At 36.1% G+C, this 27892-nt stretch overlaps 1 protein-coding gene and 1 long non-coding RNA gene across 8 annotated transcripts in view; one reads left to right on the top strand and one right to left on the bottom strand.

The window, feature by feature from the left end:
- Positions 1–27892, bottom strand: part of TRDN (triadin) — a 306540-nt gene that overhangs the window by 165807 nt on the left and 112841 nt on the right. For all 7 annotated transcript variants that reach the window (XM_064486726.1, XM_064486727.1, XM_064486728.1 and 4 more), the window contains exon 10: positions 13397–13474. In XM_064486726.1, coding sequence (XP_064342796.1) covers positions 13397–13474 — 78 coding nt within the window. The remainder of the gene's footprint in view (positions 1–13396; positions 13475–27892) is intronic.
- The window catches only part of LOC105088364 (uncharacterized), a 49222-nt gene that overhangs the window by 9437 nt on the left and 11893 nt on the right, over positions 1–27892 (top strand). The gene's annotated exons all lie outside the window — the stretch shown is intronic.

The following is a 27892-nucleotide window of genomic DNA, read 5'->3' as shown; positions in this document are numbered from 1 at the left end:
ACCAAGAATATAAAAGGACTAGAATTCTCCATAACATACTTCAGGAAATATGCTAGGATTAAGCTTATGACTTCAACCTATGTATCTCTCTCATTTATAAATTCTAGACTCCTATCTTTAGTGGTCCCCTGGAGATACCACTTGTGGGAACCCTGCTCAACATGATGCCCAATATGTGGTAGTCTTCATTTTCTCTCTAGGTCCAATCTACACCCTGACCTTTATGGACTGTGTTAACCAAGCCCCTTGCCCTCTGGATTTAGGTGAGTTTGGCTTATGAGAGAAACAGCAAGAGGTAATAGAGCAGGAGAAAAAGAGAGAGATGGGCATTTATTCTCCAACTTCCTCCCTGGCTCACTGAGAATATTACCTACATTATTTCACAGAGTGTTGATGGTGTGTTCTTCTACTGAAGGACATAGTTCTAACTGAGCATCTCTCTACTAGAGTTACAAAGCTTTTGAGTTTGTAAACCACTCCATTCCCTGCCTTTTCAGGCTTACAGTTGATAAAGTCTCCCTGCTTTGGCTAGCCTTGGGATTCTTCACCATAATTCAGCTCAAAACTTTATAAATACTACATTCATTAAAACCCTCTTAGTCCCTCATGTTGAATGTGCCAGGGATCCCGATGTACCTAGCAAGCCTAAAACTGAACTCATTATCATCTCCCCAAACCTGTTCTTATTCTTAATGCCATTCATCTACCCAGGTCAGATAAGATTTTAGCAATTATGCCCTAACTTTTAATTGCTAGCCTAAGATAATAGAAATAGGCTGATCCTGGATATGAGATATTTGGCTTCCAATTCCAATTATATAGAACTGTGTTATCTTAGGCAATTTACTTGATTCCTCTGATCTTCCCTGTAAAATGATATAAGTCATATTTAATGCTTGGAACTGTTTTGAGGGTTAAATGTGATTGTTTAAAAAAAATTGCATAATTTTCCCCCATGGACAGTAGCTTCCGAAATTTGTCTTATCTCCAAACACCCAAGCCCCACCCTTCACCATCCACCCTTTCTAAAGCTGATACAATGATCTAAAGTACAAATCTAATCATTATACTCTGCTCAATTGCTTTAGCAGGCTCATGCAGTCTGTGAGGAGATGTAAAAGGTTTAGTTGTATGTACAAATTTCTTTAGGATATGACCTGGTTCTTACATTAAAACATTATAAAGAGCTTCATGTTTACTCACTAATGCCATTAATGTTATTACTATATTATCTTCTATAGCTACTAATAAAAAAACTACCATAAAAATTAATGGTTTACTATACATATAAGAGAAATTTCCTGATAGGAAAATTATAGTGATAATAGTGACTAAGGGCTGAGCACCTAACTATGCTAGAAAATGTACTAAATTGTTATATACATTATTTCATTCAGCCTTCTTAGCAACTTTATAAGTTGAATAGGTACTAAAATTAGTGTGATTTATATATTATATCAAAACTTATAGCTAAAGGTCAATCCTATTAAAAGTCACCCAAAGATATGAGTTTATTTCACCTCAAACAAAGAAAAATATTATGTTGCCCTAAAGTTCCATAAGATTTACTATGTCATAGAGTTAATGGAATAAGAACCCAGGCCAAATTTCTGTTTTATCATTTTATACTTTTTGCTTCTCAGGATATATCTCAATGAAGAGCTGAGGTGATAAAGTTCTCAGTTTAATAGAATTGTAAATAAAATGATACTAGCTCCTGTAGAACACTGTCCTTGAATGCATCCTATGGCAAGAAATTATCTTATAATAAGTTTCCTATATTGCTCCTTCTCCTCTATACAACTCCTACCAACTTACTCTTTATGGCCCAATGCGAGGCTTGTGATTTTACTGCATAGCTTTGCCTCACTCATATCTCATCTTCTTCCTAACTTTTACAGCCTTTGTGACCTGCACAACTCACTTTTGTACTTCAAAAAATAATGCTTCATAGTATTACCCATTGCATAGAGACATGCCTGGCTGCCCCAACAGGTTTGATACCTCTATCCAGGCCACAGCCACACCTTACATATCTATGGTAGCAATTTAATGTTACACTGTGCCAAGCTATGGAGTCTTCACTCTGCTCTTAAATCAGCTTACTACCAACCCACCAGCCTGAAAAAGATAAGCTTGAAACCTCTGGGTGTAAAAGCAGAAAAAGTCTCTAAAACCATTTAGGTTTAGTCCCCAAAGTTGACAGGTGAAAAAAATGGAGGCCCTAAAAAGTCTGTTGATTTGTCAAAGATAATACAACTGATTAGTATCAAAGCTGCTCTTGGAAGCTGGGACCTTGGTCTTATCTCTAGAGTTCTCTTGCCCACATTTGGGAGATGACATTTATAATATTATTCACAATGCTTATATTGCAATATTAAGTGAGTACCAGTTGCATGTTTATTCAAGAAGATGACAGAGTATACAGTATTTATTCACCTCACTTTGTTTGGCTTCATCAATGTAAATTGTATCTTTGTAATGGAATATTAAAAGTAATTTAAGTATAAAATATATAGCTAATGAGAGATCATAACATCTTCTTTACACACCTTTGCCACAGTAGAGGAGTTGTGGTCCTTTTATATTAAAAGTCCAGTAATTACAAGTGGCTGGAAGTCTTTAATTCTTCAGGAATCAAAGATAAACATGGTGTTTGGTAGTGGGGTGGGGGCAAGCGGGAGCTTTGGGTTGAGTAGGGGAAAAGCAAAAAACATTTCCAGTATTGTTGATAAAAGAATAATAGGATTATAGCTGGTAACTGTAATTACACAAAGATTTTATGAAGCAGCTTTTTTATGCTTGGGGAGAGGATGGAAAATTTTGCCTGAAGCCATGTTGTTTAGTCACTGAGGATTCTTTCATAGCAGTAAGTGACTAATCCCTCCTAAGAATACAGTTCTGAAAACATTTGATGATAAATGGGCTCTCATGCTAAGAGTTAAAACCACTTGTAATGTCAATATAATAAGGCATCATTTGATGAAGGAGACGGGGTACTCACATAGGTCAGTCCCATTTGTAGAATACATGGATAATCACAGTGGCTCTTGAACTTGTAGGCCTTTCAGCCCCAGTGAGAGCTCCCAATAGACATAAGAATTCATTCATCACCAAATTTAACACTTTTTTTGAAAGATCATGAGAATTAATATACTGAAAGTGAGATTTCTGTTTAAGTTAGTTCCAGTTACGTCCATAATTAAATGCAAATTGACAACAATAACCAAAATGATTGTATTAGGTGGTCATTATATAAGATATTTCAATGCTATTGTAGGAAATTTCCCTGGCTAAAGGCCAAAAATATTCTACATATATAGTAAGAGTCAAAGAAATGACTGATTTAATATATAATTAGTCTTTAAGCCAAAGATTCAAAGCAATGAAATTTTATTATGAGCCATTATATCCCAAAAAAACAGAAGACACATTCTTCTTAAGTGCACATGGAACATACTCTAGGATTTACCACACACTAGGACACAAAATGAGCTTCAAAAAATTTAAGAGGATAGAAATTATTCCAAGCATCTTTTCTGACTGCAATGGCATGAAACTAGAAATTAACCACAAAAAGAGAAACAAACAAACAAACAAACAAACAAAAGATTACATGGAGATTAAAGAACATGCTACTCAAAAACCAATGGGTCAATGCTGAAATCAAAGAGGAAATTTAAAAATATGTTGAGATAAACAACAATGAAAACACAACTATACAAAATCTATGGGATGTAGTGAAAGCAATTCTTAGAGGGAAGTTCATAGTGATATAGGCCTTTCTCAAAACACAAGAAAAGTCTCAAATAAATAACCTAAACTACCACCTAAAATAATTAGAAAAAGAAGAATGAACAAAACCTAAAGTTAGTGAAGGAAGGAAATAATGAAGATAAGAGAGGAAGTAAATAAAATGGAGATTTAAAAAGTAGAAAAAAAAGTCAATAAAACCAAGATCTGGTTCTTGGAAAGGGTAAACAAAATTGACAAATGCTGGCTAGGGTCACCAAGAAGAAGAGAGAGAGGACTAAAATAAACAAAATAAGAAATGAAAGAGGAGAATATCAACCAGTACTGCAGAAATACAAAAAGAGAGAGAGAAAGAGAATACTATGAATAATTATATGCCAACAAATTGGCCAACCTAGAAGAAATGACAAGTTTCTATCCAGCCCACTAAAACTGAATCAAGAAGAAATAGATAATTTGAACAGACCAATCACTAGAAGTGAAATAGAACCTATTGGGGGAGTGGGAGGGGAACTCCTTGCAAACAAAAGTCCAGGACCAAATGGCTTACTAGGGAATTCTACCAAACATGCAAAGAAGAGCTTGTACCAATCCTTCTCAAAGTCTTCCAAAAGACTGAAGTGGAGAGAACCATCCCAAACTCATTCTATGAAGCCACAATCACCCTGATACCAAAACCAGATGAGACACTACCAAAAAAATTACAGGCTGATATCTTTGAAGAATATAGATGCAAACATTTTCAATAAAATATTAGCAAACCAAATCCAACAACACATAAAAAGATCATACACCATGATCAAGTTGGATTCATCCCAGAGTCACAAGGATGGTTTCAACATATGCACATCAATCAACATAACACTCAACAGTAACAAGCTGAAAGCCTACCCACTAAAATCTGGAACAAGACAAGGATGCCCACTCTCACCAATTCTGTTCAGCATAGAATTGGAAACCACAGCAATCAGACAAGAAAAAGAAATATAAGGGATCCAAACTGAAAGAGAAGAGGTAAAACTGTCATTAAATGCAGATGACTTGATACAATATATAGACATCCCTAAAGACTCCACACAAAAACTGCTAGAACTGATAAATGAATTCAGCAAGGTAGCAGGATACAAGATTGACATACAGAGATCTGTTGCTGTACTTTATACTAATGATGAAATGTCAAAAAGGGAAAGTAAAAAAAATCTCTTTTAAAATCTCATCAAAAAAACAAAAATACTTAGGAACAAAATTGACCAATTGGTGAAAGAGTTTTATGCTGAGAACTGTAAATCATTGATAAAGGAAATAGAAGATGATTCAAAGAAATGGAAAGGTATCCCATGCTCTTGGATTGGAAGAACTGATATTGTTAAAGTGGCCATACTACCCAAAGCAATCTACAAATTTAATGTATTCCCAATCAAATTATACATGACATTTTTCACAGAACTAGAACAAATGATCCTAAAATTTATATGGAGCCATAAAAGACCCAGAATTGCCAAAATAATCTTCAAGAAAAAGAACAAAACATAACTCTCTCAGATTTCAGACAATACTACAAGGCTACAATAACCAAAACAGCATGGTATTGGCACAAAAACAGACATATAGATCAATGAGACAGAATAGAGAGCCCAGAAATAAACCCATACATTTATGGTCAATCTTTGACAAAAGAGGCAAGAATATACAATGGTGAAAAGACAGTCTCTTTGTCAAGTCATGTTGGAAAAGCTGGACAGCCATGTGTAAATCATTGAAGTCAGAACACTCCCTCACACTATACACAAAACTAAACTCAAAATTGCTTAAAAACTTAAACATAAGGCATGACACTGTAAAACTTCTAGAAGAGAACATAGGCAAAACATTCTCTGACATAAATCATAGCAATGTTTTCTTAGGTCAGTCTCCCAAGGCAACAGAAATAAAAGCAAAAATAAACATTTGGGACCTAATAAAACATAAGCCTTTGCACGGCCAAGGAAACCATAAACAAACAAAAAAAAACCTACAGAATGGGAGAAAATATTTGCAAATAATGCGACTGACAAGGGCTTAACTTCCAAAATATACAAACAGCTCATACAACTCAATAACAAAAAAGAACAACCCAATCAAAAAACGAGCAGAAGAAGTAAATAGACATTTCTCCAAAGAAGACATACAGATGGCAAATAGCCACATACAAAGATGCTCAACATTGCTCGTTATTAGAGAAATGCAAATTAAAACTACAGTGAAGTCAGAATGGCTATCACCAAAAAGCCTACAAATAATAAATGCTGGAGAGTGTGTGGTGAAAAGGGAACCCTCTTACACTGTTGGTGGGAATGTAAATTGGTGTAGCTACTACAGAAAACAGTATGGAAGTTCTTTAAAATATTAAAAATATAGTTGCCATATCATTCAGCAACGCCATTTCCAGGCATATATCCATAGAAAACTATAATTTGAAAAAATACATGCACCCTAATGTTCATAGCAACACTATTTACAATAGCCAAGACATGAAAACAATCTAAATGTCCATCAACAGATATTTGGATAAAGAAGATCTGGTGTGTGTATGTGTGTGTGTGTGTATATACATACACATTATATACATATATAATAGAATACTACTCAGCCATAAAAAAGAATAAATTAATGCCATTTTCAGCAACATGAATGGACATAGAAATTATCATACTGAGTCAGAAAGAGAAAGACAAATATATGATATCACTTATATGTGGGATTTAAAATATGACACAAATGAAGTTATTTATGAAACAGAAACAGACTGGCAGACAGAAACCAAACATGGTTACTAAAGGGGAAAGTGGTTGGGAGAGGGATAAATTAGAAGTTTGAGAAAAGCTGATACAAGCTACTATATATATAAAAAATAGATAAACAACAAGATCTTTCTGTACAGCACAGGGAACTATATTCAATATACTATAATAAAAATAATGGAAAAGAATATGGAAAAGAATACCCGTATATTTATATATATATAAACTGAATCACTATGTTGTGCATCAGAAAGTTACACAACATTGTGAATCAACTATATTTCAATAAAAAAAAGTTTCATTATGGTGTACAAAGTGTGTGGTGTGGAGAGAGGGGTAAAATTCAAGAAAGGCCAGACACAGCTAACCTCCAGGCATTAGACAAGCGGCCTGAGATTCGAAGTGCACAGATACTTTGCAAAATGGAGCAAGTGTTGTGAGAAACTTACATTTCTCAAGTGCCATGAAAGCGCAAAGGAAGCTTTTAAGGGCTTCACAGATGTGTAGAGTGCTGCTACCCATAATGAGGTCCATGATTCTTTGAGATTTCTACTGATAAAATCCTAAATTGTTTCCAGTCTCCTGTGAGCAAACATAATAATCCAGTCTACATGCAAGCCCTACTTTTTTAAACATTAAAATGCAAAATATGTTTAAGTTCCTACATTTTGACTTGTTACTGTTTTCCTCAAATCAAAGAGCATACTTCAGTGCTACATGTAAGTTCCCTTTTACATAATGCCATTTTCTTGCAACTTGGTCCTAAGGAAGTTCCAGACTAAAATAGTGCATCAAGGACTGCATAATCAGCCTCACTAAAAACAGCTTGATTAATACTAAATACGTCCTAGTTCCTAATCAATTATGTTAATGAAGCCACAGGCGGCACATCTGCGAGCCCTGACAAAGCCCATGATCTCAGCACCGCCTGATAAGGTGGACTCCTTGGGAAGCTGCTCAGTGCCAGCTTCCTCAGTGCAAAGGAATTAAGTGCATTTCTGGGAATTAAGAGTGGACACTACTAACAAGCCTGCCTTGTCGTCCTGCAACACTATTAGGTTGTTCACTTACACTGCAGTATTGGACTCCAGGATGAAATGTCAAATTAAATTGCTCTTTAAATGTAACAATAGAACCGAAGTGTCCCACTTAACAAATGACCCATTCTTTTCCAAGTGACAGACTGATAGGCAAAGCATTTGCTACAGGGTGGTTCAGGAACCTCTTCTTGGAGATAAGCTAGAGTCAAACATTTAAGCAATCTGACTATCAAAATCTGCCTCAAACTGGAGGCATTGGAGTCCCTTACTTTATGTCCATCTTGCAACAACAGAATTAGAATCTGATGAAACTGAAAATGTGACTATTATTTATAGGCTTCTCTTGTTCTGTGAACGTTTGGACAGTGAGATGGTCACTTGTCAGGTTTTTGATGAATTATCTCAAGTCACATAAGCTACTATAGTCTAAATGCCAAAAGGAATATAACTGGTCTCTCTCTCAATTCCTCCTTCTGACTATAATTTTTTTCTAAGTCTTTTGTTTCCTAGCTAGGTAAATGATACACATCAGTAGCCGGTGATGAGATTACTTAGAGTTTTCATTGTTTTATTACCTTCACATAAACTCATTTATATTTGAGTTCAATTAAGAAAAAAATTTAAAATACTTAACTCCTGTCAGTTATAAGTATGTGCAGAAGATGATGTAAGTTGGGAATTCACGGTTTTGGAAAACCATGTATGATAGAAATGAAAAAGGCAAAGTCATTGATTACTCAAAAAGAAATATTTAAACAACTTACTAAACATATTACATAAAATAAACATTTAAGCTGCTTTATTTATTTGTTAACTAAGCATAGAGGTTCCCAAGTGCTGTGGACTGACATGTGTCCTTCCAAAATTCTCATGCTGAAGCCCTAACCCCCATGTAACTGGATTGGGGATAAGGCCTTTAGAAACTGACGTTTAAGTGAGATTGTAAGGGCAGAGTCCTGATCCAAGAGAACTGGTGCCCTGCTAAGAAGAGGAAGAGACACCAGAGCTCCCTCTCTGCCACCTCTCTGCCATGTGAGGGTTCAGCAAGAAGGTGGCCATACACGCCAGGAAATAGGCTCTCACTAGAACCCAACCATGTTAGCACCCTAACCTCAGACTCCCAGCCTGCAGAACAGTGAAAAAATAACTATCTGTTGTTTAAGACATCCAACCTGCGGTATTTTGCAAAGGCAGCCTTAGCAGATTTTGAAACCAAAGTTGATCAAGAATTTAAGAAATTATTATACCAAGAAGAAATTCTCTTCACATAATTGTCACACATACAGAAGAAGTCTGGACCCAATGGAGTGAACAGGAGAAGGAGGCATGAGAGTCACTGGAGACAGTGGGAAGCTTACACTACCCAAGATGATCGATCACTTTCAAAAAACAATAAATAAAAGATATGTGTGGGCTAAATACTATGTGTCTGTAGCTGACTTGGGTGGGAGACAACAGTGTTAAAACTTGGACTAAATCTGGGCTGTTCTCTAAATATTCAAGAAGCATTGTTGATTTGGACTCTTAGAGGGAGACTTTCCATGAACTTTTCATTAAATCATGGTCCCTATTAATCAAACAAACTCTTTTCTTCAGGTTGGTATTCACACAGTCCTGACTTACAGATTGTATGGGATTCTTACTTGAAATTTGCAACTGCTAATTCATTCAATTTGTAGCTGGCCAAATCAAAATATTTTGCATACTATATAATAGGTTGTTATAATTTACAAGTATAATGTAACATTTCCCCCTATTCCCAATGGCATTTCTCTTGCTCTCTTTTGAGAATTTCTATAATGCTTAGGTATTTGGCTTGAAACCTTTTGCTTTTTCCCTGACAACAAGCAGTCAGAATTTCTTTATTTGTGTCATTCCAGCCATTTTGAAGGACATTTGGCAACTTATAGGTCATCTAGATGACTAATACTAAATTACAAGCATTTTTAGAAATATTCAACTGTTCTCTCCACCTCCCTCCTAAATCACCTAGGGATTTACTTCTCAGATGAGGTCCTGGACCAGTAGCATCAGCAGTACTTGGGAGCTTGGTAAAAATGAAAAATCTCAGGCCCCACCCTGCATTCTAAATCAGAGTCTGCATTCTAAAGCACAAAACTTTGTCTTCATTTTCCCAAAGTTGTTGATGTCTCAGAAAACATGAAGACTGACTCCTCAGGCTCCAATGACTGCATGATAATATGATAGAAAGATCTCTGGGCATGGAACTAGAAATTCAGGGCTGGAATCCCAGTCCTGCTGTCTACTAATTTAGCACAAATAAATAAACTCCAAGTCTACGTTTGTTAATCATAAATAACTATTGTCCAACTTACAGAGATTTGGAATATCAAATGTAAAATGCATTTAAGTGTAGCAAACAGTATTTCTATAGAAATGTGAATTGAAGAGAACATAGCCAAAGGCATGATTTGGTCAGAATCTGGCCAGAAAAGTACATAGAACATGCTGGTATTATAACACAAACTTAGGAAAATCACCTGCTCAGCTACTCAGATTCTTCCCTGGCTATTGGCTGTGTGAAACACAAATGTATAGCCAAAATGACTGTTGGGTCTGTGGTCAATTGGACAATGCATCTCTTGCAAAAGCATTCAGATTTAACTAAAAAGTAAAAATAAATAAAAGACTATCTAAACAGGCTACCAAATTCAGATATTTGATGTAAAACAATTGGTTGGATTTGTAAGATTTTTTACACATCGACATTTTGTTTGCATTGACACATATGCATTTTTTTAAATAATAGTAATCTACAAACTATTCTTTGTAGAAAGTTGTGTTAAGCCAATAAAATGCAGTCAAAGAACTTCCTACGTTCATCTATAGCAAACACAATAATAAAAATTGCAATTATTATAGTTTTATTCTGTCTTTAAAACACTTCTCTGTGGTAGATATTATGAATATCAGTATTTTACTAATAAAGAGTCTAAAAGTTTAGGTATCACATTTAAGGTCATCCAGGTAGAAAAGAGCAGAGCCAGAATTTGAACCCAGATCTGTGTGATTCCTGAGCACAGGGTGTTTATTATTGTATTATTTCCCATGGCACAGAGTTCCCACTACCTTTCTAATCAACAGGAAATAATCAACAGAGCCCGGGTCACCTTTATAGGAGGGGTCTCAGGATACATGAGGTGGACTGAAATTCTCAGACGTTTCCTCATCATTATTGGAGATTCATTTGGGGGTGGGGTTTGAAAGGGAGAAGATAAGCAAGATGTAAAAGAGAGGACAGGTTATATGAGGGTATAATTCCTTATAACAGTCATATAATATTTTCTTGAGTTCCACGTCCAGTTTAGAATGGTCTGCTCAGTAATTCTACCTAGATGTTCCCTGGAAAACTCTCATATCCTTTCTGAACCCATTATCTCCTTGCTTCTCCTCACTAGACCTGTTTCATTTCAGTGGTTTCCCATATTAGTTAATGTGGCCACTGTCCACTTGGATATCTAATTCAGGAAGCCTAGAGTCATTCTCATTTCTTGTTCCATCTAAGCACCTATGCAAATCAGAACACTGGACCAGTTGATTCTCTTCCCAAGCATCTTTCTGATCTATCCACTTTTCTCCATCCACTACACCTCTGTGTAGTTCAGGCTTTGGACTATTCTGTTTGGACCGTTCTGTTCCCAAGTGCCCTCAATCAATCTTAAACCAGGTCTAGCCCAGCAGACTGACAGCCAGGTTGATCTTTCTAAATGACAACTCTATACCATCCATGGAAAATTTCCCATCTTCCTAAGAAAAAAACCTTTTAGCTAAAGAGGAAATATTTGTGTCTGCACACGCACAAAATATCTCTGGAAGATTCTACAAGCAACTAATATTGCTTGCCTATATGGAGAACTGGGTAGTTGGTGGATAGGGCCAAGAGGGAGACTTTTTACCTTACGTAATTTTTAAAACTTTTCAATTTTGAACCATGTAAATGTGTCAAAAATTTAAAAAAAAATTCTTGAAATAGGTGAAATAAGATGAAATAGGATGATGTCAGAGATTTGCAAAACTAACAAAACCACGATCAGAGAAAAAAAAAAGGAAGGAAAGAAAGGTTAGATAATTAAAGACAGAAAATGTTGATAAATCTATCTGCAGGCTGATTATATTGTAGGTTTATTAGCCTACAAAGTACTTCATGATCTGCCCTCCACGTGCCTTTCTATCAACTAACCTAATATCTCTTCACGCCTCTTCCTTCTCTCCATGCTGAACTATTTATACTACTCTGGACCAAACTTATTTTTTCCTCATCTCCATGCCTTTGCATATGCCAATCATGGTATTGGCAATGCTCTTGCCTTCCTTGTTGCTTTATAATCACCTATTCTTGAGATTTAAGCTCCACAGTCATCTCTGCAGAGAAGCCTTTCCTGGGACCCTCCTTATCTCTTCCAAACAGAGCTATGCCCTCTCTTCTCTAAGCTTTCACAGTACTCTGTACTGACTTATTATTCACGCTGGTTTTATCACGCTGTGGTAAATCAGCACACCTCTTAGAATCAGGAACCAGGGCCCCTCCCGGAGGCTCTGTGCTTTATGTGCTCTCCTGGGCCCTCCTCTGGCTGTACCCACCCCAGACCTAGGAATCTATGAGGTTGACAGGGTGTGGTTACAGAATCTCTTCTCTCTTATACTCCACATCCTGGGGTCTTGATTTTTTTTTTTTCCCCTCCACACAGCCCTATTTCTGATGCCAGTGGCTTCATGGGTCTCTTCTTGAAAGAATCATCGTAACTGTGGTCACCTCTAGTCTCAAGGGGTGAACAAAGTCAACAGGGAGCTGTTGGACAGAGTGGACAGAAGGCAAGTAAGCAGGCTGGTGTCCACCAGGGTCCCCAGAGGTCCCTTTAAGTGTGGGAGAGAGCTGGGGGAGGTGGGGAGGAATGCTGCTATGATCTGGAGGGGACCTCCATTTGTACTCTTGCAGAAAATTAGTGGCATACTTGGCTTTTGCTACTTGTGTTTTAGATTCAGATCTTCTTTAATTACCTTTAATTTTGTATCTGAAAACTGCATTTTGGTATGGCAGGAGCTATTTTTACATTAATCTCTGAATCCCAGTACTTTGGACAACACCTGACATGAGCCCATGGTTGGAATTTAACAAATTTTAGTTGAAGAAATGAATGAATGAAGACTTTGGGAAATGATTTGGAATGTCTGGCAAAACTGATTATGATGATACTTCCTTCTTCTAATTTTGCTCATCTGGGAACATCATATTTTAAAGAACTAATTACTAATAGTATTAACTGCTAATTTCATAAAGCACTTATAAGCAGGTACACACACACACACAGAGCATTCCCTCTTCACAATAACTCTATGAGATTAGTACTATTTTTGTCCATCTTAGAAATGACAAAATTCATAGAGAGTAAATTGAAGTAATTTTCCGAATTTACACCGCTAGTAAGAGATGAAACTCAGATTCAAACCCAGGAAGTCTGGCACCAGAGTCTCAATTCACCAAGTCGTCAAACTGCAAGACTCCCAGGGCGTATCCTTGTCCATTGGTCCCTACACCCTCTAGCTTGATTTCAAGGGTATAAAGCCGTTCATTCCTCTGGAAGCTGATGGTTACTGATACAAAATCTTAGGAGGAAATGTTTGGTGTTTAAAAAAGGAGCATATTGTGATTTTGGGAAAAGTAAACTGCAGCTGAGGCATACTAAAACTATCCAAGAAAACACGGCTTTTGTTGTTGCTGCTGTCACTGTTTCACTTTGTTTCTCTACATTCTGTTTTGGCTACGATAGAGACGATCTTTGGAAAATAAAATGAAATACTTGCCTTCAAGAGTGGGTGATGCCGGAGGGGGTCGGGAAGCTTGCTGTGTTGGTAATGGAGGTGGTATGGCTGGGCTTTGTCCTGTGCACACAGTGCCGCAGTAGGTATTGGAAAAAAAAGTATTAACAAATTTAATATCCACAACTAAAATAGCTACATCCATCCCCCACATGCATAATTCATAGTCTGAAGTATAAATCCATATTATTATGCAAGAAGAAAAATTGTTATTAGGTGAGATCTTTAGGTGGATACAAACACAGATTCACTTATCTTCAGAGCCATTTCTGAATATATTACTTTTCTTAGGTGTATATAACAATGTCAAATATATCTACTGGACTTCATTAATGGAAAATCCACATGCAATCAAATAAAGCAATTTATTTTCAATATGCACTTCAAATTATGGAAACGAAAATCACAGAAGCTGAGAGGAATCCTACTATAGAGCAAAATCACCATTTTTTTCATTTAACTAAAAATTCTCAAATGATATAATAAGGCAATAAAAGAAGGTTAAAATTCATAGGCCTTTTGATATTGAACAGGTACATTTTCTCCTGCCAAAATAAATGACCTGCAGTTAAGTAAATAATGGGCCAAAGGGAAAATATATTCAGTTTTATAGAACCTTGAAAGCCTCCCTCAAGTCTCTGGGCTTATTATGAACTGTATAAGCGCCCACAATCGTTTCTGAGTGCTTCCTTATCCCAAGTGATTTCTTTAATTAACCAAAACCATCCGGGCCACGAACTGTAAACATTAACTAACATATGATCCCGCATGAAATCCTTATAAAATGTTTTATCATTAATTTTCAGTCCATCAGCTCCTGCTGTGGGTTTCTTTTAAATCCAACAATCAACGTGGGCACATGCACCTTCTAAAATCTCACCAACAACTAGATATTATCAAATGTCAGCAGACCTGCCTGCTTAGGATAAATTGGGAGTTCGAGGTTTGCAGATACTGATATATATAAAATAGATAAACAACAAGTTCATACAGTATAGCACAGGGAACTATATTCAATATCTTGTAGTAACTTATGGTGAAAAAGAATATGAAAACAAATATATGTATGTTCCTATATGACTGAAACATTGTGCTGTACACCAGAAATTGACATAACATTGTAAACTGACTATACTTCAATAAAAATATATATACAAAAAAAAAAAAAAGAATTTGTCACAACTAGTTTGCTCTGGTGAATAGAGGATTAGCCATTGGAGCCACACACACACCACCTTCTGCGCTGGTGAGAAGAGAGGAATCCCAGGCCCTCAAGCCACATAGAAGGGGTTAGTCTTCATTCATCACAGGACTTGCTACTAGTTGTTAGACCCACCCAGGTTGATTCTTGAGCATGTTCAAGTATATGAACAAGAGCAAAGCAAATGATTTCATGCCATGCAGGCCATAAATCTAGGAAAGTATCAACCCATGTTATTAATAAAATTTTTTACTCATGAGAGCAAAGATTTGATGGAAACATAACACAAGGTGGAAGTCCCTTTTTCAGTAAGCAAACAAAAGGTAAGGCTGAGCACACTAAGAAAGGAGTTTGATCCCTAGCTAATGTTTGTATAGAAAAAGTGTTTTTCTTCCCTAGCTAACGTGTATATAGTGCTTACTAAAATGCCTAAAAACACAGTGCCTAAAATGATCCCAAACAGTTGTGATCTATTAAGTCTACAATCTTCCCAAGATCCTTAGGATGTAGGTATAATTTTCATTTTGTAGTTTGAAACTGAGTTGAACAGGGATTCAGGTTCTCAGCTCCTAAGCAGATTTGAGGTGTTTAGAGCTCCTCTCAGACTCCCTTAGGCAGGCAGCGGGTCATCACACGTAAGGGGTTCTGCAACTGGAAAGAGACAGAGGAGTGAAGCTTTCAACCTGAGTTTCCACCTTCTTTGTAGACTGAAGGAATGTATCCTTGGAAAGATTCACTTCCAAGTCTTACTAGAGAGCTCATCTTGAAAAAAATGTTTCTAAGGTAGGATGATATTTTGTAGTTTTTAAAATCTAGGGAGAATCTAGATTGAGGAAGGAGTCAATTAAATATCTAAAGCTTAAAATACAAGAGACCATGAATATACATAAATCAGTTATTTCTTAAATGCCAAGATTTTCAAAAATATCTTCATAGAATCCTGCCGTTCATACTAAACTGCTTTCTCTCCTGTCATGTACTTTATTGAAAAGTAGTGATGTATAATCATAATCTTTTAAAGTCTTGATAAGCTCTTTGATAACTGATTTTTAAGTATATTCAGTTCTTTCCCCAGAGAATAATTCATAGTTCACATGACAAAATATTCTTATATTTTCCTGGAGGAACTCTGAAGTCACTATTTTATTTAAAAGAAAAATTTAGTGAACATTTATCAGTTCCCAGCACTGAAGAACCATTAAACCCCAATGCTGCCAGCACAAAGTTCCCAACAATGGCTAAAACAGACTTAGAGACAGATCATTATAATAGACTGTAATGATGGGAAACAATATAAACAGAGTAGATGTCCCAGAAATATTTCTGGAGGGGATTCATTGCAACACCCTTTAAATGTGTAAAAAGAATTTCCCAAGGAAAGAAAGGAGGAGGAGAAGGAGGTTCTAGACAGAGAGTATCTACTGAAAAACAGGCCTGGATGCCAAACTATGTAGAACTATTAAAACAGACAAACTGGTGCTTCTGCAGCACAAAGTGCTATCGGGTTTATATCAGAAATTCTCCACGACTGTAATCGGCTGTACTGCATGCTCTAACCTGGTTGACTGCATGACTGTGAAGCAGTGCTTGCCGTGGGGAAGCAGGACCACAGAAAAAGAGGAAGAAAACACCTGATGTCCTTTTGCCTCCACAGTGACAGTGCTAGGTAGCCCTGGCAGTGGAATTATTAGCTCAGGACAACTTTTTGTCATGCTAGGGGACACCAAAACAAATCAGGTGCATCATACTTGATAATAACACCTGACTCTTTAGTACTGACTTACAGAAAGTCTTCTTTTATGCTCAAATAACGTCAGAGAACACTATTGAAATTAGAGACCATTTTGCTGTATGCATGTATTATATGCAATGTTATATAATAAATTATATGAGTATAATGTTATATTAATAAAAAAATTTTTGTAATGAAAGCAATGTTGTGTAGTATAGAGAGACCACAGGCTTGGAGTCAAATAGATGTGAGAGTTGCAGCTCCATCACTTAAAACAGTCCGTGTGAATTTGGAAATTTCATGAAGTAGCTAAGCCTCACAGTCTTTATAAAATGAAGAAAGTTTTCAGGGCCGTGACGAGGATTAAGTGATGGAGCATCCAACACATAGTAAATACTCAAAATATTCTTTTTCCTATAATATGTTTACAATTTATATCCCACCTAATTACACAAGAGGACTTGAAACAGACTTTTGAAGTAAGAAAACAAAGACACAACAACAGATAAAATTAAATATGACAGACATAGTGGAACTCATTTACAGCAAAGAGGCTTATCATTTTATTAGGAATCTATTTCTTTGGAATTCTTGAAGATTGTTACTCTTTGAAGGAAAAATTTAGATTGTTGAAATTTACTTTGGAATTCTAAAGGTGCCCCTCATTTTACAAGCTACTGCCTGAAAATCCCTCTGACATTCAAACGTAGTCAATTAGCTTTATTTTTTTGTTCCTTGAGTGATTTTGGCTGGCTGATTTCCATAATACCTGAATTGCATGTTTGTAAGCTGCCAATATTTTATTGTTCTGAGTTTTTCCTCACCCATGTCGATTTGATTGCTTTCAGTTTAGTGGAATTCCACTGGGGATGGAATACAGTGTGCATTCCTTCTAATGATGTAAGTTACTGCTGTTTTCTTTACTTTGCTAGAAATGACGAATGGAATTACTCAGAATCTCAAGTCAAGTAGGAGTCTACGAGCTGAATTCAGATGATGTGAAGGAGAAAGCAATTCACAAAACTTAAGTTTAATTTACCTAGTTTCTTTATTAAAGTAGACTTCCTGGTTCTAAACCATTTCTGGACAACTAAAGCCTATCCCCTAAACCTTGAAACAAATTTTAAGGAAATTTTTTTCTCCAATGTCTGTTAGATATTTTTCCCTTGGGTCCCCACTGCATCTTCCTGGAGGTACTGAGTACACCCAGAAGACTACAAACCCTTTGAAAGTCTTCCTGTGCTGCAAACAATGAAAGCTGATAGATCTTGGGACAGAGAAGGTGTCACTCTGTTAAATGACCACTGAATTAACATTCATTTACATCTTTAAAAAGTACAAAGTATGAATGTTACAAATTCTTATCTCAATTCATTCTTTCACCATCATGAAAAGCAGTTGTGAATCTCTGTGAACTAAACATAAAATGGGAAGATCTGAATTTTGTAAAAAAAAAAAAAGATTGTCATTTAAATGTATTAAAGCAATATTTTTATTTATATATGTTGTCACAAGGTTCCTAGACTATTTTTATAACACGTAGAATAATATTTATAAAGTTTAGAATTGAACAAATACTAAAATTAAATGAAAATATAGTTTACATTTTAGGCTAAGATGTGTGATTGGATTGTGCTAGTGTCTTTTATTAAAACAGGGACACAGTGATTGACCTTCATGTTTCCTTACTGAGTGTCTCCTTCTCTGTCTTGTACTTTTGGAACAGTCACAAAACGGAGAGAAGAAACCAGAGAGACTTAGAGTGTTGGCCACTCCTCTCTTTCCAACACTATTTATTTAAAATAAAAAACTTGACACTACTCATGTAATAATCCCAGACTCATGAGTTTGCCTATGAATGAGGAACTTACCAATAAGGAATCAATAAGGAATCTGAGGAAATTCAGTAGTTTGTACGGGGTGGGTAGATCAAGGTATTTACTCCAATCATAAGTACGTTTCTAACTCTAGGTGTGTATTGCTAAGTTCTACACATGTAATTTGCATCCTTTGTACTCAGTTTTATGGGGGAACAAATAAATGGGCAATTATCACTTGACTTGGGTCTCATTTGTTTCAAGGTAAAATGAGAACAATAATGTCTCCTCCAGCTGGGTTGTTGTAAGTATTCCTGGGCATAACAGTACCCACAAGTCAGTTGAGGGACCACAGTGAAGACACAGAAGAACCCTGTTGTTATGGAGCTTACAAAAGCGATGGATGGTGACAGGCAATAGAAAACAAGACATAATTTTAGATCTCAGAAATGCAGGGACATCAAAACAGAGTGGAGAGTCAGACAACAACTGAGGGAAAGAGATCACACTAAATCAGCTCAAAAAGCAAGAATGGTGTTTGTGCAAATTAGAAAAGCGTCTTCTTTCTTAGTGTGCACAGTCCGTGGTGGCAAGATTTGACCAGGAGGACCTGCTTAGTGCAAAATTAAGAGGCAGCTCTTCCGCTGGTCAGTGGTGGCTCCAGTCCAAGGTATGCTGTCTCGAGGGGGGAGAAGAGCAGGGAGCCTTTGTGTGAGGATTCTAACTGCAGGACAAGTGTATAATGTATGAATTGGCTCTCTCTCCAAGGGGGAGACACTTGAGTTCTAACTTGAATACAAGGGGGGCAGCCTCGGAAGAGGTCTGATGAAAGGATGCCCCAACAGGCAAAGACAAGTCAGGCAGCCTGAGTGAGGCACCGGCCCGGCTTGCTTAAAGGCCCCTGGTGCTGGAGAGCTGAGACAGGCTCCAAGCAGAGCATTCTCAGCTGCTCCAGTGAGTTTGGATTTGTGCTAAGGGCAGTGCTAAGCTTTTGAAGTGTTTGAGGATGACATGCAGGTTTTTAAAAGATCACTGGCTGCTGTGTGAACAAAAACAATGTTTTCAGACAAAAGAATATGAGAGGCAGCAGCAGATCAGTTGCAGATGATGGAAACAACCCAGGTGAGAGGCCACGTGGGCTAGGAATGGAGATTCAGTTGTTCGTGCAACAGATACTTGAGTGCCTACTCAGTACGAGGCGCTTTCCTAGGAGATGGAGTTGTAGCCGTGAAAAATACAGACAGAATCACCTATTTCATGGAGCTGAGATTCTACAGGGCAGAGAGGAAAAAGAGCAACTAAATAAGTAAAATGGAAATAAATATCCTATTAAAAAATGTATCAAGGGAGGGTAATAAGGAATACTATTTAGAGTAATAAGTGGCAAGTTTAAAGATATGGCCAATGAAAAATAAAGACATTGAGGTAAGTGGATGGATTCAGAGTACATTTTGACACAGACCCAATGGGATTTTTAAATGAATTTGATATGGTAAGTGAAGGAAAGAAAGTAAGGCCGACTGACAATTTGGCTTGAGCATCTGGGAACAAATGAGAAATATAATACTCAGATAAAGGCGGGCGACTTTCTGTTATACTCAGCTAGATGCTGTTTATGGACTAACTGCTTAGTCATTGTTGTCACTTGAATTATATAGTTTTCAGTTTTGCCAGAGGACTTACATAGAAAACACTGAAGGAGAAGCCACGTGACCTTACTGGTAATCCCAATTATATACTTTATCAGTAATTAATTTTCAAGATTTTTTTCATGATTTTAGAAAATTTTTAAGCAAATGGGTTATTTAGTATAAACTGGCTATGCTATCCTACTATAAGGGTGTTTAAGACACCAAAAGCTTCAGCTTCTTAGATCAAAGAGCATCCTCCAGGCCAAAATGTTTCTACTGGAAAGGTTTCTCTGCATCCTGATAAAAAGCTTCCCTAATATTTCCATGTATTATTATATATTTGCATATTCACTTTGATGGAAAGCAAGGAATAGTAGCCAAATACATATTTCATACTTTCTTTTGATTAAAAATGATAAAGGTCATATTAGTGTTGTTTCTTCTTCATCTCCAATTTATAATGTAGAAATAATTTTTCTATGGAAAAGCCAACTAAAGAAAGGAAATAAGATTGATTCACTGCCATATCATTGTTCCATTTATCCTTGTACCTCGATTACGACAGAATACCCCAGGTCTGGGACCTAACACAAATAGGTGAACAGAAACATAATCACAGAGTTTGGGTGTGTGGAAGAGACTTCAAAATCAGCTATTCCGACACCCTGAGTTTTCAGATGGACAAAAATGGTCTCTGGAAGGAAAAGTGATTGAATCAAGGTCATGCAAAACAGAGAAGACCCAATTTAAGATAAAGATTCTTCCCTCCATTTAATTTTTCTGTTTATTTAGTCTATTGGGAAGATCAAGACAATTGCCAATTACTGTCATAAATGACTCAGAGGATCTAAGACTCGTAACTCTTAGACTCATAAATGACTCATGACTCTTAGAGGATCTAAATATATATATATATCTCATTTCCTAAGATAAAAATTTTCATAGTCTTCTTTAGTAGTCATGTTCTGTTTAACCTTGATTAGATACTAAATTGACCTCATGGAGCCAATTTCTTACCTTTTCTCATTTCCACAGTTCTAGATAGACTGTCAACTGGGACATTTTCAAAGCTGTCAGAATTATTCTATCTTCACTTTTGTTAAATAGTTTCTCCTAGCTTTCTGAACAATATCTCTTTCAAGCCTGGAGTAAATCATATTTATACCCAAGGCGAGGCAAGAGGCAGACAGGAAAGATGGGAGAAACAGACAAATAGGTAATATGAATTGTATGTTCTTCTTTGAATACAAAGGCTGAATTGGTATGAAAAGAGATTAATGAAGCATGTTAGATGGATGGCAGTCTCAATTTACAAAAATAAAAATAAAAACGATCTCATGTACTTAGAATGAAAATATCCTACTTGTCATGGAGTCACCCAATGAAAGGTCAAATATCTATGGGGGTATACGCTCCTAGTGATGAGAACTAGAACATGGCCTCTTCTAGTCATTTCTCAAAGCTCAGCTCTTTAATCTCTTCCTTGATTCCCTTCTACCCACTCCCTTCTCAACTCTTTATGCTCCCAGAATACTGTACACTTGATCCTCTGATTCTCAATACAAGTGTTTATTTACAAGCCTGGGCTGTTTTTGTTATTGTTATTTTCGTTTTTTTAATCCTCACTAGACTATGAGCAACTTGAGTTCAGAATCTGGAATATTAACACATATTTGGTAAGGGAACATGAATAATTAAAGGAGAAAATGCATGATTACCAGAATAAGTGAATAAATGAATATTGCTCAAAGCTGTTCTGTTATACTATTTCCAGAATGTTTGAATATTAAAATATGAATGGTCCATTTAGTTCTCAGTAGAGTAGAAAATACTTCCAACAAATTACATAATGAAATTTATATTTATTTATCTTTTGGGTTTCTACTTTTTGATCATTTATAATTCCAGACTGAAGTAATCATCTTCTTTTATTTTATCCATGGTTAGTGGGAAAAACTGAGCTAAAGCCCAAAGATGAAGAGAAGTAGCTTCTATATTAAACAGCCCAAAGAAGATATAACACTTGCAATATAATCTGAATATCTATGGTTCCCCTAACTGGAAAGACTATGCAAATTATCCTTTATGATGTTTCAGCCTAAAGAATTGCACCCACAGATGTAACATGAATAGTATTTTAGTGCCAGAAGACACCTGAGAATTCACTGAGAACGCTGAAGCCCAAAGGTGAACAAGTTGCTAAATTCACCAAAGTGACTTAAAATTAGGACTCATGAATGCTGATTCCCAATGCAGAGATCTTTGAACAGCAACCTGTTGTCTTTGTGTTTGCATTTACTTTAGAAATAGCATAATGGGACAAGGAATGAACAAAATATATGATAAAACTTAGATTAATGCTAAGCAATTTCAATTCAGGACATGTGTTGTTATATTATGCTTTAACAATTCTATAGTTAATTATATTCATAATAATTAAAAGAAAACAGATCTTAACTGTAACATTCCATATTATGGTGAAATGATTTTTTAATGGACATTTTAACCGTTGTTTCATTTGAAGATGATTTAAAATACAAATAGCACATGTTTTCGACCATTAGTTATGTCAATTCAATTTTCAAGGTTATAATTAATTCAAATTATGTCTCTGAGATGCTGCTCGCCAATGTCAAACATATCTAACATTCTTTATCAAAATGGAGATGCCTATACTCTGAGGAGTGGAGTGGTAGGAGTAGATGGAGTATAACAATGGTTTATATTATTAGAAATTAATGTTTTCCATGACAAATATTTAAAATATTATTTTTATGTTTAAGTTTTCAGGACATAATTGCATAGTATTAAAAATGAATGATTTTTAAGAAAAACGACAAAATTTCAATAAAATTTTGAGTTAAAAATCTGCAGTTTTATCTATTTCCCCAGGCATGCCCCTTTCCCCCCATGTTAACTTACTGACTAATGAATAATGGGCTATTACTCATTTAATTTAATTGATCATTGCTACTAAAACAGAAGTATCAGTTCTAATAAGGTTTTTGTTTACCAACCAGGGCATTATAACGTGGAATATTCCTAAATATGAGTACATTTAATGTGTCAAAGCTCTCAGGTTAAAATGTAATAGTTCACGGTTTACATTCAGAATGACTTTTCAGACATTCAATATACTTTAGTGATTTACTGAAAGGCTGAAAATCAGGGCACACCAAATTATTGATCTGTGAGAATATGCGTAGCAAACAAAGGTGAGGAAATAAGAGAAAAGATAGCTCACAAAACAAAATCATTACATTTACAAATGTATTAAAATAATTTACAAGCAGAATAACAAATTCCCTTTCTAAGAGGTAGGAGGCTTGACATTTTTGCAAAGTACCTAAACATGGAGAATCAATATGCCTCCTTCTGTCTCGTATCTTTTCTGGTTGTTTGACTTGAGGATTCTACCAAAGAGGTTATTAACAGAGAACAGCTGGCACAGTGGATTGCTAAATCAATTCCTAAACCGCTAGAATCTATTGTTTTCATCCTCAGTAACTTCCAGACCGACCAACAACCTTAGGGAGAAATTTACTCTGTTCTCTTCCATCTCAATTTGCTGCCACTGTAACCACAAAGAACAAAATTTATTTAAACTCTAATGATGGAACTGGGTGATATTTTATCAGGCCTTATGGCCAGCTTAATAGATATCTAGGAAGTTTAAAAGTAAACCGTACCAAGATTCCTCCAGTAATTTTGGTGAGAAGCTATTTGTGCTCTCGAGTATGGAAGGAAAGTGCTTCTGCTGTCGATACCAGACTCCTTTCCCTGACAAGCCAGCAAGGGCAGCTAAAAGTTATCTGCTGATGGCCTCCTTTCTGCGGCAACTGTATGGGCAAGATTTAGGAGTACATGTCAAATTTGCATTATGAGGGAAACAGAGATTATGAGTTTGTTTTAAATTATACCACTCAATACAGAGTGAAGAAAAGAGAAAAAAAAAAAAAAAGAAAACCTAAGAGGCAGTAATCCCCTTTCCAGAGAAATATTTATAATTCTCCCCACAGTGCTAGAGACAATATCCAGCGATCTGAGCAAATTCTGCAGCTTCCTCTAGGTTCAATTTCCTAATTGATGAGGTGGAGGAGTTATAAGCCACCTCCTAGTGTTTGGTGAGAGTTCAGTGAGATGATCCATGTGTAGCACTTAGCACAGTGCCTGGTACACTGCTAGTGCTCGGTGACTGGTAAATCTTTTCATCAGCATCATCAATGTTGTCATCATCATCTCTGATAGGCCTCAAAAATCTTTAAAGGGTTGATGTAGAATAACGTCTGGATGACTACCTAAGTTTTCCTCCAGTTCTAGGTAAGCCATGTTATCCGAGGCTCATTGTGAATTTCCTTTACCTTTATCCTCAAATACAGGGAGATAATTTTTAAAGCTATTGAACGGCATTTGTGAAATAGTTTTGCTTCTCTTTTATACAGGGATCTCATTCTACAAAATATAATCAGTCTGACACATTTCAGCCACCCCCAAAGCTATTTTCACACCACGCAGGACTTGGCAAAGGGAAGAGATGCTGCAATTGACCTATCCTTTATATTCACCTGCAGGAAAATTTCTTTCCTTTTTTTTTTTTCAAATTGTCTCTAACCCATGAAAATATTCCATATTTACAAGCAATTCAAAGAGATATGAAAAGCTTAAAAAAGAACCATAGAGCCAACTAATAAAGAATCTTCTGGTTTTGGAATTGATCTCAGAAAGACAAAAAAAGGACTCGTTATTTTAATGGAGAATTTTCTACCTGGTGCTTTAATACAGATGATAAAACACCGTATCTTTTCAACTACAGGCAGATCACACAAACATAAACATTCAATGCTAGTACTTAATAGGTAAAGGATAAAATGGAAACATGTTAATAATTATTATTTAATAGGCTTAACACCACAATTAAATTCACAAATATACTCTCACTTGAATGACACATTTGGAAACCATACAACTTCTCTTCCTGTTTTAAATTGTGTATAATTCATATTATTTTGTCATTTAAAACAATACACACTGCTTATCCAGTTTCTGCCAGGAGGCTATTTATAATTTACACACCAAAAATATTCTTTTGGGGAGAAAAAAAGCAATTATTAATGTAACCATTGTCATGAATATTAGAAAATGGGGAAGGTTTACCTCTTATGCAATCTCCATGTAAGAGAAGATTAAATCATCAGTTTGTTTTCACCAGATGTTTCAATATGACAATATTAGTGCTTTTTCTATGTCTATTTTCCTCACTTTGTCTAAGAGATGCCAATTGTTACAAACCTTGTCTATTAAACATGTGCTCATTACCTAAACAATGTAAGCGGTTGCAAAAAAAAAGTGGTTTGTAGGCGACAGTTTTTTTTAATAAAAGAGTGGCAGAGATTTGAGAAAAGTAGTAATAAATGATTAAGTTTGCATGACAAAGGACAGGCACAAAAGTATAACAGGGTCTGATTTGAAAGGACACACTGTGGTAAAGATAACATCAGTATGGTGAGATGTTACTTTGTTCAGTATTCAGCCTGCATTGATCTCTCACTTGGTATTGTAAATTAAAAAGTACATTTAATTATTCCACTATATTTTCCCCCTTGGGTTGAAAAAACTGGTCACTTAAATAAGGATAAATAAACTCATTGTAAGCAACTAATAATAACAACCACTGTAAAACTGAAGATGATCATTGACAAAATATTAGCCTGTCCTAGTCTCTGTGGCTCTTTCCTCTCTAGGTGGTTATAATGAGTATAACCTGCATCATATGATTTAGTCCTTAATTAGTATGTTCTGCTTTTCTCTCCCAGCTTCTTTGTACCATTCATTGTTTTATTTGCAATAATTTCTGGCTAGACTGTGACCTCCTTCTGCTTTGAAATTCACGTTACTCAGTACATACTGGGGCTCCAGTAACTGCTGGGAGACTGATGGACAACCTGACTTTGAGTCTATCAACCTGGATGTCGATGAGGAGATAAGCAAGCAAAACACACTGTCTTCAAACGTGGAATGATTATGACTACTATGTGGGAACAACCGTATCATTGCCTCAACATAGAATATTTTAGAAAACCAAAATGTAAAATATTTTGGGCTGCATGGCAGTCCTAGAACTGATCCAAAAATCTGAGCAACTGGTTGAACAGCCTCCAACTGGTAACATTAATGTTAATATTGCAAAACTCAGTATTATCTTCATCGTGAACAAACACCCTGTACAGGAATAAAAGCTATGGACAAAGCATGTTTGTTTATCACATAGGTCGCTGGGAAAGTGGCTATATCAGTCTACTTAGTTTGTAGTTACATCAGAATAGGAAGGGGGTGTCTTTATTTCTGTTTAAAATAGAGGCTTAAAAATAATAAAATAAAATAAAATAAAATAAAATAAAATAAAATAAAATAAAATAAAATAAAATAAAATAAAATAAAATAAAATAAAATAAAACAAGACTTGGTTAAGAAAAGGGATTAGAAAATATGCCTGTATTTGAACCATTAGCAAGCCCTAGATTCCCTATTGTTTATCTGCTGGGCCATCCAAATGAACCTTAGAACGGCACCAGAGGAATATGTTCACGTAATTACTAGAATGCTTTTTTAATCTGCGCTCTTGCATATAAACTGACAGATAAGATTATTACAAGACATGGCACATTAATAACTAACACCTAATTAGTTTGATAATTCTTTGATTAAGCCCTAATTTTCCTTGCTTCTCATGCAGCAATTCAAATTACTCTGTATTATTTGCTCCTTTTCAGACTCTTTTAGAACATGCTTTGAATAGTCCCAGGAGGCTACCTGAGAAGGAATTTATTCTTGTCTGACAGCAGGTCCATGCCATTAATAGTGACAAGGCTGGACCGAAACGACACGGTAATGAGAGTTCCTCCACAGCAAAGAGATTCCTCTAGAATTTGACACCTCTTTCAAAAAGGGTAGGAGGCAGAATTCTGAGAACGTGAGGAAAATGAAATGTTAGGTCTTCAGGTTGTTCTCCATAAAGAGAAAGTAAACTCGTATGGCCATTATATCGCAGAGGGGAGAAATCTTCTCATTTACTGCCCTTCTGCCCAAACCAAATGCCTTTCATCACCACGAAGCTGAGAGAGTCAGAGCAGCAGCAGAGGAATCACAGCCACTCACGAGTGCTTGGATCTATTTCTGGACATCCTAGCTATTTTTAATGACTAGAATGTTTAATGGGCTGATAGAGACAAATACGAAAATCGAACACATTTATCCCGAACAGCTTCCCCCTACTTCAAATAATCAGAAGGCAATTCTCCTGGGGCCCCCGCCAAGTCCAGGAACTATGCTCGCCCATAACAAAGTGGAAGTTCTCTCTCCTCTTTCTCTCATTTCTGTCTAATTCTATATGCTGCCTGCAGTTTACTGATGCACACAGCAAACCTGGCTTTGTTAATTCTGAGCCTCTGTCTCAGGGGACACCACCAATAACTCCTTTAAGAATCTTTACACAGGGCCTATTTGCAATGCTTGAAAACCTGTCATCTTTTTAAATAACAAGATTATTTCCAGGAATGAATAAAGAGGGCTGCTCTGGGATGATCATCAATAATTTTTTTCATTGAGATAAATGTTGCACATCATGAATTCAATTCAATAAACATAGCATGTATCTGGCAAAATATGAGGCAATAGGGATTTAAAGGTAAAAGTTTCTTGAAGGTGTATATAAGGCAGTAAAGAAACGAAGATTCTTTCCTCTGCTTGGGAGAGAATAATATGTGATAATTAAATCAGAGAGCTCATAAGAAGTGCTCAGTAGGAAACCATAATTTTGCTGTATTTGGGCACCACTGCTACCACTAGACATTTAAATAGTACATAGTATAGTCAAGTATGTTCTGAGTGTATGTGGATGATGGATTATTCCATACCCTAACCCTGTGAAGTAATACCCATTATCCTGTTTTAAAGACGTAGGTATCATGTATATTTGTTCACTGCTGTATCTATAGAATCTAACCCAGTTCTTAGAACTCATCTCGAAAACACATAAACCAAACTCATTAATGCACAGAATGTAGGATTTTTTCATATGATCCCCAATATCACATTATAAGT

Source organism: Camelus dromedarius, chromosome 6 (genome assembly GCF_036321535.1).
Source record: "Camelus dromedarius isolate mCamDro1 chromosome 6, mCamDro1.pat, whole genome shotgun sequence".
NCBI classification, from domain to species: Eukaryota; Metazoa; Chordata; class Mammalia; order Artiodactyla; family Camelidae; genus Camelus; species Camelus dromedarius.
Note: the sequence above shows the minus strand (reverse complement) of the source record. Positions and strands in the feature narration are given on the sequence as shown.